At 41.8% G+C, this 15,659-nt stretch overlaps 1 protein-coding gene across 2 annotated transcripts in view; it reads right to left on the reverse strand.

Annotated features, from left to right (window-relative positions):
• The window catches only part of LBH (LBH regulator of WNT signaling pathway), a 31,967-nt gene extending 22,016 nt beyond the window's left edge, over positions 1 to 9,951 (reverse strand). The window contains exons 1-2 of one of the 2 annotated variants that reach the window (XM_074288255.1): positions 9,801 to 9,951; positions 3,880 to 3,982 (exon numbers count right to left, since the gene is read on the reverse strand). In XM_074288255.1, the coding sequence (XP_074144356.1) occupies positions 3,880 to 3,957 (78 nt within the window). In that variant the 5' untranslated portion in view covers positions 3,958 to 3,982; positions 9,801 to 9,951. Of the gene's footprint in view, positions 1 to 3,879; positions 3,983 to 7,958; positions 8,256 to 9,800 lie in introns of those variants that run through there. The other variant, XM_074288254.1, reaches the window with a different exon arrangement.
• Between the last annotated feature and the right edge of the window lie 5,708 nt (positions 9,952 to 15,659).

Genomic DNA, 15,659 nt, shown 5'->3' on the forward strand with positions numbered 1-15,659 from the left:
CAACATTTATAAAAACACTCTTGGAGGAGGCGAAAGAAAAACCAGGAACAGGTCAGAAACTCAGGAGGGTCATTTTCTATCTCTTTTTTTCTCCAAACCAGCTAGTTAAAGGTGGTCTTTCCAAAAATCACAAAAATAAAGGTTTTAAACCTGATAAGAGTGTTTGAAATTGCACTTGGAAGCACTGAGTAAGGGAGAGTTAGAAGCCATCTGTGGCTACCAAAATGCAAAAGTAGTAGTGAAAAGGTAGAAGCAGTTAGGTTGTACAATAAATAAGAATATGAGACCTTAAATCAGGAATATCTGAGTTCAAATCTGGCCTCTAGACTCTTACTAAGCTGTGTGATTCAGGGCAAGTCACTTAACTCTTATTTGCTTCAATTATTCATCTGTAAAATGGCAACACACTGGAGAAGGAAATGAAAACTACTCCACTATCCTTTTGTAGAAAACTCCATGGACTAAAGTCATATATGAATGAACAACAAGAAGTGGAAAGGGAGGAAAAATCATACTACTAACCAGCTGAGAGAATGTATGCAAGTCATTTCCCCTCTAGACCTCATTTTCTTCATCTGTCCAAATGAGGTGGTAGGATCAAATGATTTTTACAATTCTAAAATTCTCTCTCTCCACTTACACGGCCACTATGTTAGTTTAGGCTTCTAATACCTGTCTTCTGAACAATTACAATAGTCTCTTATTTGGTCTCCCTGCCTCAGGTCATCTTCCATATGACTGTCAAATTAATAACTCTCAAGCACAGATCTATGCTATTGTCCTGCTCAAAAGCTTCCATGGGTCTTAATTGTCTCTAGGATTAAATACAGACTTTATTGACTGATATTTTAAGCCCTTCACAATCTGACACAGGACTATCTCTCTAGATTGATCATTGGTCTCCTGGTTGTTCCTACATACACAATATTCAATATTCATTGCCTTGACTTGGCACATGTTCTCACCTATGTCCTTCTTTCTCATCTAAGCCTCCTGGAATCTCTATCACCCTTTAAAGCTTAGCATCTGTGCCTTCTCCAACAAAAAGCTTTTCCCAATTCCTCCAGGCCTCTGGAATTCTTCCTCTATCCCTAAATTATTTTTATATACTTTGTTTATATATGTGTGAGTTCATTTTCCCCCAATGGAATGTAAGTTCCTTGAAGACAGGCACATTGTAGCTACTTAATAAATACTTTTGAAATTATATAATCCTACATAAATTCCATTGAAAGATTTTGTGATACAATCTAAGAGAAAACAAAGTTAAAAGAAAACCTCACTGTTGACCACAAAAAATATTCAGTATGACTCATTGGCTAAGAAACTTGCAACCCAAAACAGATATAACTTAAGAGAGTATTATTGCTCTTCAGTTGTTTTCACTCATGTATGACTCTGTGCTCCCTATTTGGGATTTTCTTGGTAGATACTGAAGTAGTTTGCCATTTCCTTCTGCAGCTCATTTTACAAATGAGGAAATAGAGGCAAATAGAGTTAAATGACTCACCCAGTGCCCACAGTTAGTATGTGTCTGAAGTTATATCTGAACTCATGTTTTTCTGATTCTGGGTCCCCTTCTTAGCAAGTCTTGAGAGAGTAACTGGATCTTATATCAAGAACTCTCCTGCCTGAACCTGGCCCCTTGCCCAGAATCCTGAAAGCCTGGCTAATAGAATTGAACCATAGATAAAGCCCATTCCACCTCTATTCATATTAATTAAATAAAAAATTACAAAGTAGGACTGATGATATTGACTGAGAGCAAGGATCTTGAAGGTTCCTTCTATACCTGAAATTTTATGAATATAAGAGAGTGCCAAAGAACTAGAAACTGAGTGGATGCCCATCAGTTGGGGAAAGGCTGAATAAGTTATGGTACATGAATGTTATGGAATATTAAAGTTCTGTAAGAAATGACTAGGAGGATGATTTCAGAGAGGCCTGGAGAGACTTACATGAACTGATGCTGAGTGAAGTGAATAGAATCAAGAGAACATTGTACACAGCAACAAGATAATATGATGATTAACTGTGATGGGAGTGGCTCTTTTCAACAATGAGGTGATTGAAGCCAGTTCTAATAGACTTAAGATGAAGAGAGCCATCTGCATCCAAAAAGAGGATTATAGACTCTGAATATGGATCACAACATGGTATTTTCAATTTTTGGTTCTTGTTTGCTTACTTTTTTTCTCATTTTTTTCCCTTTTTGATCTGATTGTTCTTGTGGAGCATAATAAATGTAGAAATGTGTATAGAAGATTTGTACATGTTTAACATAGTAGCTTATTTGCTGTCTAGGGAAGGGAGTAAGATGAAAAGAGGGAGAAAAATTTGGAACACAAGATTTTACAAAGGTGAATGTTGAAAACTATCTTTGTATGTATTTTGAAAATAAAAAGCTATTATGTAAAAAAAGAGTGTCAGTGGCAAAAAGAAGGTAGAAGTGAATTGAGATGGCCCACATCCCCTCATCTCTAGTTATCCCATTAACTCTTGGTTTTTGTCTAACTTCTAGTTTGTTGTAGGTCTGGAACTGTTCATTTCTCTCCTCCCTCTCTCCTTTTCTCTACTTGGCAAAATGCCTTTTGGAAGTAGTCATGAGGAATAACTATGTTTAGCCTGCAGAAGAAATGATCTGAAGATGTTGGGTTATAAGGAATGAAAGCAGTCTTTAGGTATTTGAAAGGCATAGGAGAGAGATTGGATATGTTCTGTTAAGCCATGTAAGGAAGAACTAGGGCCAGTACTTTCAAGAAAGAATTTTTTTTTTTTTTTTTTTTTTTTTTTTTTTTTTTTTTTTGCCTCAGCTTGGGGGAAAAGATACCTTACAAATCAAAGCTGTCTCAAAGTAGAATGGGCTGCTTTGGTCAACTGGAAATCTATAAATAAAGACTAGGGATCACTGGTTTAGAGCTGGAGAGAGGCTTTAGAAGTTACCTTGTCGAACTCTTTCTTCACTAAGCTGATGAAAAAAGAGGTTCAAAGTTAAGTGACTTGCTGAAGTCACACCATGAGATGTGAGAGATGGTATTTCTTCTCAATTAAAGGAGGGACTAAATGATCTTAAGTCATTTCTAACTTGAAGATAGGACATTGATTAAGTTAGAAGTATTGAAGAGTCCTTATCCTTAGCCACAATCCAAAACATAACCTTCATCTTCCTAGCAATGAGCTACCTTACAAGAAAGATTTTTCAAGAGCCTATAAGCTAAGGAGTCTTTTAATAACTTTATCATTTGAATTAAGAAAAATAATCAGTGATATAAAGTCTAACACAAATTTCATGTGCCAAAAATAAACAAAAGGTATTTCAATATATAATTTTTTATTTGCCATTTATATAATGCTTTAAAGTGATTTAACATAATAAAATAGAATGTCTCACAATAATCCTATATCACCAATATGAGGTGTACTATTATACTCAGAGAAGGAAATTGAGGAAATTAATGCTTCAGAATTAAATGGTTTGCCCAAATTAATTCTACTAAGTAGAATGAGTATTTGACATTGTGTCTTTCTGACTTTAAGAATATTACTCTGCTATAGGGCACTCTCTTAAGAGATAGAATTGTTTTTTTTCTTGAAAAGTAAAACTGATTTAAGTTCATTACATCCATAAATTTCTTCCCCGAAAGGCTTCACTTACAACACTTTGTCTTTACAAAACATTTTTTCAGAGGAAAAACCTTTATTGTTGGAGTCATGGAGCTCCCCTTGTGAGCCACTCTCTCACTTTTCTCTCTTGTTTTCCAGTTGGGTGATAAATAAGCATTCACTAGATTAGACAATAGTGAAATGCAAGGGTGGTCCATTCCTGTCCAGCTTTCCCAGCTACATTCACCAAGTGAAATGGCACTAAGATTCACTCACCTGGTAGGAAATGCCATCCTTCCGGGTATTCAGCCCAATCTCATCCATAGATGGGGTGCTCATCATCACCTCAGTCATGTCAGCTGATCTCAGATAATCAGGGCTGCCAAGAGAGCAGAGATGCAAAATGAAGTGAAAGTGATTGATCCTATTCTTCAGGTCACACTGTTCTATCACAAGGAAATGGGATAAGAGGTCAAAGGATCATGGACTGAGGCAGCATAGTATAGAGGCAGGGCAGTAGACTAGGAGTCAGGAAAATGAATTCAGATCACAAGGACTTTACGAGCTGTGTGTTTCTGGGCAAGGCATTTTTCCATGTCTCAATTTTCTAACATCTCAAATGAGGAAGCTGTAATGTCTTCTGGAAGGCAAGTAAGTAAGTAGCACAATAAGAGCTGGGCCTATTCTGTCAATTCTGGACAAGTCACTTAATCTCTGCCTCAGTTTCCTTGAATAATTCCTCCAACTTCTCAGCACTGTTGCAAGAATTAAATGATATAATAATTGTAAAGAGCTTAGGACAGTATCAGATACATGGTAGGGGCTTAAAACTTACTTCCTCTTCTTATTCTAAGGTTCCTTCTAATTCTAGATTTAGGATTTAGAGCTGGAAGGAACTTTGCAAGAACAACTTTTTCATCTAAATGAAGACTCATCAGAGAGGTTAAGTTACTTAATTATCTTAATTCAGTAAGTGCTAAGTCTTGATTATGAATCTAGCAGCATTTGAAGTTCTGGTAATCACAAAACTTTTGAGAAAGAGGGAAGGCAGAGGGGGAAATGTTGAAGCCCTTGAATAACTGATCTCTTAGCCATTGACCACTGATCTTAAACTTACTGGAGAAAAGGTACTCAAAGATAAATTTCTTTTTTGCCCTTCTTTTTAAAAGTTCTGAGTCTTGATGAATTTCAGATCATAAAATATCCTAAAAGTAATTTAACTCAACCCCTTTCATTTGCCAATGAAGAAAGTGAAACCAAAAATATATATAATTTACCAGAAGTCACAGAGGTGGTAATAGAGGAAAGACCTCAGATCAGAAACCAGACTCCAAATTCATCCCTTCCCCCCCACCCCCCACTAAATCATTTATATCCTTGTTCCTAGTCTGCTTCCTTTATATCTCAGGAATGGAAGGCACGAGGAGTTATTTCATATCTCTCTCTCTCTCTCTCTCTCTCTCTCTCTCTCTCTCTCTCTCTCTCTCTCTTTCTTCTCTCTCTCTCTCTCTCTCTCTCTCTGTGTCTCTCTCTCTTTCTTCTCTCTCTCTCTTTCTCTGTGTCTCTCTCTTTCTTCTCTCTCTCTCTCTCTCTCTTTCTTCTCTCTCTCTCTCTCTCTCTCTGTGTCTCTCTCTCTTCTCTCTCTCTCTTTCTCTGTGTCTCTCTCTTTCTTCTCTCTCTCTCTCTCTCTCTCTCTCTCTCTCTCTCTCTCTCTCTCTCTCTCTCTCTGTGTCTCTCTGTCTCTGTCTCTCTGTCTCTCTCTGTCTCTCTCTCTCTCTTTCTCTCAATTATCTTAGATAAATTGTTTCCTTGAAATGTTTCCGTTGTTAATAACAATGATGAGGATAATGACAAAAGTACAAAACTGTCACTTTATTGAAAGATTCAACACAGAGAGTAGTGTCTGTATCTCCCTACCATATGTGTAGAGAAAAGTTCCAAATATGGAGGTTTTCAGAATTCCCCCACAATCCCTGGTGCCTCTAAATTAAAGCATGTCCTATCTACATCCTAGGTGAATCTGTACATTCCTACATGTCACATTGGCCAATATTCACTTTTCTAACACCAAATACAAACCTGGCCAGCTCTATGCTGGTGAAGCACCAAGTATACTCAATCTCTAAATGACTGTCTTTGCCTGCACGAAGCATTTTCTATAGGAAAAGCAGCCAGAGAAATATTTCTATACCCCAAATGTGTAGTTAGGACACAGGCAGGGTGGTCAAGGGCACAGGACCCTAGGACACGATGTCCATTCCCATATATCCTAGGGTACTTGCCTTCCACACATTCCTCTTATCTTCACTATCTCACACTTGTACACACAAAATAACACTAAATACAAGGCAGGCAGAGCTTGAAAGGAAACAAAAGCCATCTCCTTCTTGCTATAGCTACTAAGATGTAGGCACAGTTTTCCAAAAATTAATGCTTCTCTCCACAGAAGATGAGGTAGATTAGTCAAGACTGGCTTGCCAGCCTGCCTGGATGCTCACTTGCTGAAGTTGGTAAAGGCAGCTGGATAAGTTTGAGGAAAGGGAGATGGGGGCTTGAGGATCCCCAGCAGTTATTTGTCTCCTGAGTCCAACAGCCACACCCCTTTTCTCCAGGGGCTTCAGGTTGATCAATTCTCTCTCTAGAGAGACAGCAGGGATGAGGAACACGCAGCATGCAGCCATCCTGAGCCCTTGCTTGCCCCATGTCAGAACCCTTCCCCCAACTCCTCCCAATGAGCTGATCCTCAGCTAAGGGAAGAAGGGGTGAAGGTGTGGGAGAAGGCCTTAGCTGCCCTACATTTGCAGCCCATTAGCTGGGCCTTTCCTTCCTTCTCACTAGGGTCTGGGGCTACAACTGTGAAAAGTGGAGAGCAAAAAGCTGCAAACTTTCCGGCTCCATCTCAGCTTAGCAGCTTCAGGCTAGCTGCAAACTGCCACCTTCACCCCGCTGGCTTGGTACATGCAAGCCTGCCTTGCCAGGAAACAAACACCCTGGGTTGGGGCCCAGGGTTCCTCTAGAAGCTTCTATTTCTCACACGTGGGAATAGGTTCTGCAGGCACTAAGCTCACTTTCCTTGCACCCCCTCCCCAATGTAGGGGAAGGAGATGCTAAATGTTTGCTCGCATCCCTTCCCCTCCAGCAGGAAGGAAGCAAGCTCTGAGCTCCTGCAGGAGGTCGACTCTGAGGCCCGGCTCTGCAAACCACACTGCTCTTCCTCCTCCCCTCACAATTTCCACAGCCCCTGCACTGGTGAAGCCCCAGAACTCCGAGATCTTTTCACACTCCCCCCTGCCCTTGGGGATCTTAACAGACTCCCAACAATCCAGCCCCACTACCCTAAGGACCTCAGCATACCCCCACCGGTTCAGTCACCAGCTCCTAAGGATCTCCAAACACGCCCTGATTAGTACAGCCCTTCCCCTTCGTCCACTCTTCTCCCCCACCACTCCCAGCCCCAGCAGCCCCTGAATCCATCCCAGGTGGTTGGTTTATATTCTCCCGACTCTCTTTTCTAGCTGCTGGGTCTTGATCGGCCACCTCCCTCCCCGACTCCTTGTTTTCAAAGGCATTTCTCTTAGAAAGGGGGAGAATGAAAGCATGGGGTCAAAAGGATGCAGCGTTCCTCGCAGTGAGTGCGGGAAGAAGGCACGCGCGCATACACGCGCACACTCGCGCGCACACATACATATATTGTATCACCACTTCCCCCCCCCCCCAGCTCATCCATAGGAGGTCTTCTCCTCTAACACTCGGTACCACACCAGCCGTCACACTACCCTCTCAAGCCCATCTCCCGCACTCTACATCACGACTTGCATGCAAATCAAAGCAAAAAATGAGGTGGGAGGGGGGACAAGGGGAGGAAAAGAAGAGAGGAAGAAGGGGAAAGAAGACAATGTTTCTTCCCAAAATCAAGCAGCACTCAAAAGATTCTATCGTCAATCCTTATTTGAGGAGGGGGCATTTGGAGCACTGGGCGGAGTGGAAGGATTTCGGTCCCGGTTGCTACAGTCTCTCCCCCGTTAGCACCCCTAGTTTTCAAGCACTTATGCAAAACCTCCAAGTTCACTGTCTTTGTCTGGGTTCTTTCAATACCTCCCCGGGCACTTAAGTCCCCTTATTCCTCTCCCCTTTGACCTCCACCCAACAGACAGACACAGAAACACGCACACGTCTTAGGTGCGACTTCGGCATTTAGCGGCTGATCACCTAGAAAGGAGAGCTGCCCCTCCTCATTAAGTCAGAGCAGTCAGAGTCACAGTGCCCTAAAGGGACGGAGCCCGGGATGAGGAGACTGGGGCTGCTGGCTAGACCCCACCGTGCAACAGCGTCAAGGGTAAAGAATGAATACTCACCAGTGAATGGGGAAATATACAGACATGAAGTCCTAAGGGAGGCTGACCCACGCCCTTGGATATTTAAAAAACGGTCCCCGGCCAGAGGAAAGAGGGACTGCAGTGTGCCAGTGCCCAGCTGTTTTCTCTAGCTTTTAGGGGGAACGGAGCGATTCACCGTCCCGGGACACCCCCTTCGGAGGAAAAGATCTCAGGCTCCCAGGCTCCCACCTCTTTCAACCACCACCCGGAGGAAAGGCTAGCAAGCAAGCAGAGATGGCGATTCCCTTCCCAATGAGCTCTCGGCCCCACAAAGAGCCTAAGAAGCCGTATTTATAGGAGAAGGGGGAGGCGGGCCTTGAATCCCGGAGGCCCCGCCTATCCTCCCCCCACAACTGGAATAACGTCACCAAAATCATGAATGGTTTCGTAGCTGCGAGCTAGTGCCTGCGGCTCCGCCAAGCTCCACAGAAGGGCCCTGGTTTGCTGCAGCTCCCCCCTTTTCCCCTCCTCGTTCCCCCAACCCATTCCCGTGCGCGAGCGCGCGCGTACACACACAGAGAGGCAGACAGACAAACATACACACGCGCGCGCACACGCACAAATACATCCTGCAAATCTCTCGCTGATTCTGCGGGTGCATGTACCCCCATCTCAAACCCAATCCGCTCCATTTCTCCCCCATCCAAAGTAAACGGTCTCATCTGGGTTCCTGGAGAAGGGGTGGGAGATCTCTGAACGTGAAGAAAGATGGGGTGGGAGTGCGAAGATTGTACGTGAGTGGAATCCGAGTCCCTGGAATCCTCGTACATATGGGCATGCATTTCAATGCAAATGAGCCGTGCCTTCCCACCTCTCCTAGCCCCTTCCCATCCCAATTCGGCGTCCATTCATGGAAGCTCATCCCCGGGAGTCGCATCTGCACCAACGCCTTCGCCTAGCCCATTGCCGCCCACCCCTATCCCGCGCCCTCTCTGGAAGCCTCCTCTTGACCAGAATCCCTTCCTTTCCCCGCGCCTTCCTCGCCCCCCGGCCTCCCGAGCCCGGAGCTGCTCCGTTCTTTTTCGGAAGAGCGACCCTGGCTATGAGCTCCTAGCGGAATATTAAGGGAGGGAGACTCGGAGTTGTGTGATTTCGAAAGGGGTCGGTTGGAGCCCCTGCTGTTCGCGGAACGTCTATGCACACATCTATGCCTTCTAGTCTGTCTACATGCATTTAACTGTGTATAAACAAATGCATATTTACAACTGTATGTCGCAGTATACATATATGTGCATATATGTATGTATGCGTGAGTGTGCCAGAGAGGATGTAGCCTCTTCCTGGGTTTTTTCCATGAGACATATACATACACACACTCCGTGGCAACGGCTGGGGAGGGAGGCAGAGAGGCGGGCAGGGAGGGGACATATCACCCACAGCCCTAGCTCCCAGACCAAGCTCAGAGGAAGTCTGGTTTTACACGGGAGAAGCTAAGACCCGACAACTCCTCTTAATCTCACTCCTCCGTTTGGGGTCTTGGAATAGCCATGACGGTCTTGTTTGTTTGGCCACAGTCCTTGTGCACACTCTACTCCCCTCCCCCAACCCCTTACCCAGAAGCCAGTCTGGGAGCCAGAAGCTCGGAGTTGAGGTGGCTTGAGAAGGATGCTTTTTTGCTTTCTTTAATTAAAATCTGAGTTGTTCTATCTGGAGAAAAATGGAGATAGTAACATCTATTCCAGCAAAGATGGGTTGGTTGGCTTGGGGGAGGGGGAGGTGCGAAAAGCAATAGAGTGAAGGGGAAAGACCCACCTGTTTTTAAGTCAGTTAGATCTCTATGAAAGGCAATAAGCATACACAAAACGCGGACGGTATGCATACCTTAGGCAAACGGGTAAAAGGAAGGCTGAGGAATGTGCTGTATATGCCAGAATCTGTGTACAGAATCTTCTTTCCTTCTTTATATTAAATAGGAAAAGACTACCCTCTGTCTCTCTTCACTTCCAGTTCTTCCACTCATCCTCCAGCAACCAGTGGTTTAAAGGGGGGAGGAAACAACACAAAAAAGTTCCCCATGGAGATGCACAGGAATAGTAGTTTGATAAGGGGCAACGTTTCTATGGACAGACTACTAACATAATCCTCAAAGTGTGTCTCAGTAACACCAAACAAAGGGAAATTGTTTGGACTTTTTTTTTTTCCAGAGGGGGTGGGGAAACTGCCCAAAGTTGCTGTCTGGGGTGAAGGATGTTGTAATCTTATTTAGTAAAATGAGAATGTAAACTAGAGAAAAGTCTGTGATCTATGATTTTTACCAAGGAAGGGAGAGAGAATTCCCTGGCAGGAGATAATGGAGTGTTTAGAGAGAGAGAGAGCAGATTCTGGAGATTGAGGTTGAGGAAGGCCTGGCAATAACCAGCTTTTCTCCTTTTCCTCCCAGATATATAAATCACAGACCCACACCCATTCACAGAATGCTTTCCTGGAGGAAAAGAATGTTCCACCACTTCTGCATTACAAAAGCCACACTTTGCTTTTTCTATGTCATCTGCCTTTTGGGAGCTTTCAAAACTTTAGAGAAAAATTAGATCAATGTTCCTAAGAAGTTCTCTTTGGTTAGGAGTGAAGTATGCTAAAGTTTATGTGGCCAGTGACTTTCCAAGTCCTGAATTTTCCAATTGATGTCCATTTCAAACAGAATTCCCCTGTATCAGGATGTTGGGATCTATCTGATGGGGTTTTCCCTTGATGCAATCTAGTTGTCCCATATATATTGTCTTATGGATTCAATTCAATTCAATAAACATTTATTAGGCCCTGTCTGTTTTAGTTTTTTCATCTGTAAAATGGGGATAATAACAGTACCTGCCTTCTAGGGTTGTCCTGTGGCTAAATAAAATAAGATGACATTTGTAAAATGCTTTGCAAATCTTCAACAGTTTTATAAAATATACCTACCATTATTATCCAAATCCTGTCTCTGATACTCCCTGGCCATGTGACCCTGAGCACTTACTTAACCTCTCAGTTTCCTTTATGTATAAAAATGAGGCTGGTCTCTTGAGGTCCCTTCCCACTCTACTTCTATGCTCTTATAGCTACAACTCATTGCCTCATATGGTGTCTGCTTGGCAGGGACCCTAGTTGATTTTTTATAACCAAGCAATAAACTCAACTTAAAAGTGATAATTCCATTGGCAAAGACTGGATATTCTGGTGCCCAGCAGAGCCAGTCCAGCAGGAGTAAGCAAACACCACGTTGGGAACCTGTGAGCTTCTTAAAATATCTGAATCAATGACACGGTTTAAAAAATAAAGTGATGTGTGGGAAGGGAGGATGTTTCCAAGTCAATTTTATATGTGAAACTCATTTAATAATCGAAAGGATTGGTAGAAGGTGGGGGGATGGAGAAGGAAAGAAAAACAAAGATTATCTCATCTAGTTCAATTCTCAACTCATTCTGAAACAAATAGACCTCCCTCTTCTTTCTCGAGTTCCTTATTTACCATTTGGGAGGCAGCTGTTGCTGATGGAAAAAACATTGAACCAAGAGAGAGTTCAGGATACTTAGCTAAGACCTGGCTTTGATCTAACAGGTATTATGGAGCAGGGCACACAGTAGGTTCACCTACTAAACATTTGCTGAAACTAATTGAGAATTGAATTTTTTTCACACTTCATTTCACTCAGAGATATGTTTCCTGGCTCCCTTCCCTCCCCTAGCATGAAGAGTCTTTAAGCTTTGAGTCTATAACTATTTGCCTTCAGCAACTTTGAAGCTGTTGGGCCCTTTATTATTTTTTTCTCTTTTATTCATACTGAGAGGCCTTTGAATCAAAGGGAGATTTATAAGCAGGGACCTCAACGAGATCTTTCATATCTAGGACTGAAAGTAAAACACATAACTGGAAACCATCCAAAACACTCATGTCCAATTAAGGAAATATTAAGGAGAGAGAGAGAGAGAGAGAGAGAGAGAGAGAGAGAGAGAGAGAGAGAGAGAGAGAGAGAGAGAGATTCAAGAATGTCCATTTCCTCTCCCTCTCCCTTTCCCTCTTTTCTTTTCCTTCTCCCCCCTCCCTCCCTCCCTTTCAACACACATACACACACCCACATACACAAACATACACACACTTTGACAGAAAGAGAATTGCATAGCCTCTAGATTCATATTATATAATAAGATGCTCTGTAGAGTGGGAGCCAGCAAGCTGTTCCCTTTTTTTCTTGGATTAGTATGAGAGAAGCTTCAGAATACAGATCAATCCACACAAGATCTCTACATACCCTAGCTTTCATTTTTACTCACAGCTCTGACTAGCCAAACTCTGTGGTCTCAGACAGCTATAAAAATAGGAAGACACTTACACAAGTTTCTCTTGGGCAGCCAAAGCACTTTTGGTTTTCCTTTGAAATGTTTAGGATGCTGGGGAGCTCTCTCTGTGGGCAGCTGTCTTCTTGATGGTTGATTTCACACCCACTACTCCTCTAAGTCATTAAAAAGTAAGTTATGCATGGGGACTGATTCCACCTGTACACTTCTGCCAGCTGGGTAACCCTAGCTAACAGAGGCTCACTTTCATCTCCAATGTATTTTCACACCCACATGGGTGCCTGGTCTCAGGATCTGATAGCTTGAGTCCATATTATACCATACTACATTTTGGGGATCTTGAAGGCATTTATTTACTTCTGCCTATGCACTAAAGTAGAAATGCATTCATAAATAGGAATAAATATCCAAGTACAATCACTAGATTGTGTGTAACTTTACTACATTATAGAATTTGCAAGAAACTAGCATTATTTAAAGTGCTAGAATAATTCAGGTGATTGTTGCATAGTTAACTTCCTTCTAACATATGGAGTTATGATTGGTATTTCTCTTCTATTAAAGTAGTCCTAGGCATAATGATTAGGTAGGATCCTAGAGTTAGATATGAAAGGGACCTTAAAGGTTGCCTAGTTCAACTCCCTCCTAATGTATAGGAGGAAAGTGAGTCTTAGAAAGGTTAGGATGGCTAAGGCGATACAGGTAAAGAAAAGCAAGAACAAAACCCAGATCCTCTGTCTCCCAATCTAGCCCTCTTGCCCCTTGAATCAATCTTCATAAGTCAACTTTATCCTACCACTAAGACTCCCCTTTCAGTAAGATGCAGAATAATAAGCAACACATCAGAAGCCAGGAATCCTGGGTTCTAATTCTGGCTCTCATAGTCACTAGATGTGACCTGGAATATGTGTTTTCCCCAACTTGAATCTTAGTTTCCTCACCTGTCAAATGAAAATTTAACTAAATAATCACTAAGGTCTCTTCTGGTTATAAACTTCTATTATTCTGTGATCCTTTTTGTAATCCTGATATCATGCATCTTTCTAAGTAATGACACAATGGAGAGATGGCTAGCCTTGAGCTAAGCAGACCTAGACTCAAGTCCAGCCTCTGACACAATACCTGTGTGGCCATGGAAAAAATCACTTAATGTCTCTGAGATTTTCTCTCCTTATCTGAAAAATGGGGATAGTAATTGAGTAAATATTTTCTTCATAAGACTATATGCAAAATACTCTGTAAACCTTAACACATTATATGATTGTAATTCTTTATTAATCTACAAACATTACAATATGTCAAGCTCTAAGTTAGACACTGGGGAGATAAAGGCAAAACTAAAATCAGTTCCCTACCTGATCCTAAATGCCCTATTGCTCCTCATTATACTAGGGCTATTTTTTATGGCCAAATTATTCCTCCATTTTCTGCAACAAAAATCCTTTGGATCAAGATCCTAGGTAAATACCTGGTATGCTTTACCTCTTCATCTCAATCTACTGGCTTCTTTTAAGACTTAGCTCAAATGCAACCTGATTGTTCAAAAGGTCTTTCTGGGTCCCATTCTGCTTCTTTACTCTCCTCACTGCTGACATATCTCATTTATTATGTATTTTGTATGTCCATAGTTGTTTGAATGTTGTTTCCCCACTCCCTTCCTCTTAATTTCTCTTTTAAGAATTTAGATGCTGCACCACTTGGTGCATATATGTTTAATATTGATACTGCTTCATTATTGATGCTGCCCTTTAGCAGGATATAACGCCCTTCCTTATCTCTTTTAATTAGATCAATTTTTGTTTTTGCTTGATCTGAGATGAGGATGGCTACTTCCCCACTCCCTTTCTAAGAGTATGGGAGCTTCCTGAATCCAGGGACTATGTTTTTGCCTTTCCTAATATCTCCAATATGTATCCCAATATTAGGCACATATTAGGCACTTAATGAATGATAAATTATTTTAAATTTACTTGTGAATAGTTCCTTCATTTAATATGTCTATTTGCATTTCCAAGTTTGGAAGTTCTTAAGCCAAAGGAGTCCATTACTAATCATAAAATTACCCCAAGCTGCAGGGAGGGTGGCTCTGGGGGTCAAAGGGACCTTCAAATCATATCACATAGATGAATGTCCAGTAGACAACTCTGTACATATCCTAGAGTAAGACATGAGCGAAAATAATGCAAGGTAGTTAAAGAATCATCGACTTAGATTTGGAAGGAAACTCAAAGGTGATCTACACATTTTACACATGAGGAAATTGACCCCTAAGGAGATTAACAACTTGACCAAGGTCGCAGAAAATAAAGGTATATTTTAAAGAAGACATTCATAAAATTGTAACATCAAGAACTGGAATATACCTTACAAATGAGAAACTTGAGGTTTAAGTCAAAGTTATTTGTCTTGGGACAAATTTGCCTTTCAAAACCTCTATGTAAGGATCCCCAGATTCTAAATCTTGGCAAACAAAGTGATTTTTTTCCCTCTGTCCAGTATTCTTCTTCATGATCCTTTCAGAAGCATTATCTGATTGGAGTCTTAAATGGAATTTTGGGCAGCATTTTAGGGAACCAGTCACACTGAATTGAGGTGGAAGGAAGAAAAGATGTAAACTAGTGGGCATTTGCATCCATTATTTTTCATTGAGAAGGAACAAAGATCTAAATCCTGGAGCTGATTTTTACACCCCAATTTAGCAACTGGCTCTAGGACAAGGTCTGGTGCAGAGCATCTCAGGTGAGCATCAGCAATCCATACAAAAGATATGTTGACAACACTGAGAAAGGAGAACTATGAAACCTCAGAAGTCATTTGAGAGATTGGATGAAAATTGGTGAAAAGTGATGAAAGAAAAGAAGATCAAATATCTTCTATGGTTCTCAGTAAAGCAAACCCTTGAGACAGGACAGGGAAAGGACAAGGTTTTAAAACAAAGGTTTTAAAAACCAAAGGGGTTTAGTTCTACCTATCTCTGGGGCCTGCACAGAGTCTTCTGAGGTTTTTCTGCTTGATGTTAGGGAAATTGGAGAGGGAAATAAAAAGGAAATGGAGATGAGTGAGGCAGGCCCACTTTCTCAAGCTCTTGCTTCTGAACCCTATTTTCATTCTAGGAGTGCTGGGGGTCAGAAGGAAAAGGGAGCTGTCACTGAAAATTGAGCACTGGACTTGTCCTGGGCAGCCCTTCTGTTTTGTTGGTTTGAGTCCTGAATTTCTTGTTCTTTCTTCCCCCCACCTCTCCTTATAATCTCTTGGAAAAATCAAAAGGCAAAAATGATAATTATAATCTGCATTTCCTTTAGTCGAACCCTGAATTTTGTTCAAATGGTTACAAGTAGACTATAAGCTCCTAGAAGATATGGATTATTGGCTTTTGCCTTTGGATCCCCAGTGTTGAAGAAGGCAT

The sequence above is a fragment of the Sminthopsis crassicaudata genome, chromosome 2, assembly GCF_048593235.1.
Source record: "Sminthopsis crassicaudata isolate SCR6 chromosome 2, ASM4859323v1, whole genome shotgun sequence".
NCBI classification, from domain to species: domain Eukaryota; kingdom Metazoa; phylum Chordata; class Mammalia; order Dasyuromorphia; family Dasyuridae; genus Sminthopsis; species Sminthopsis crassicaudata.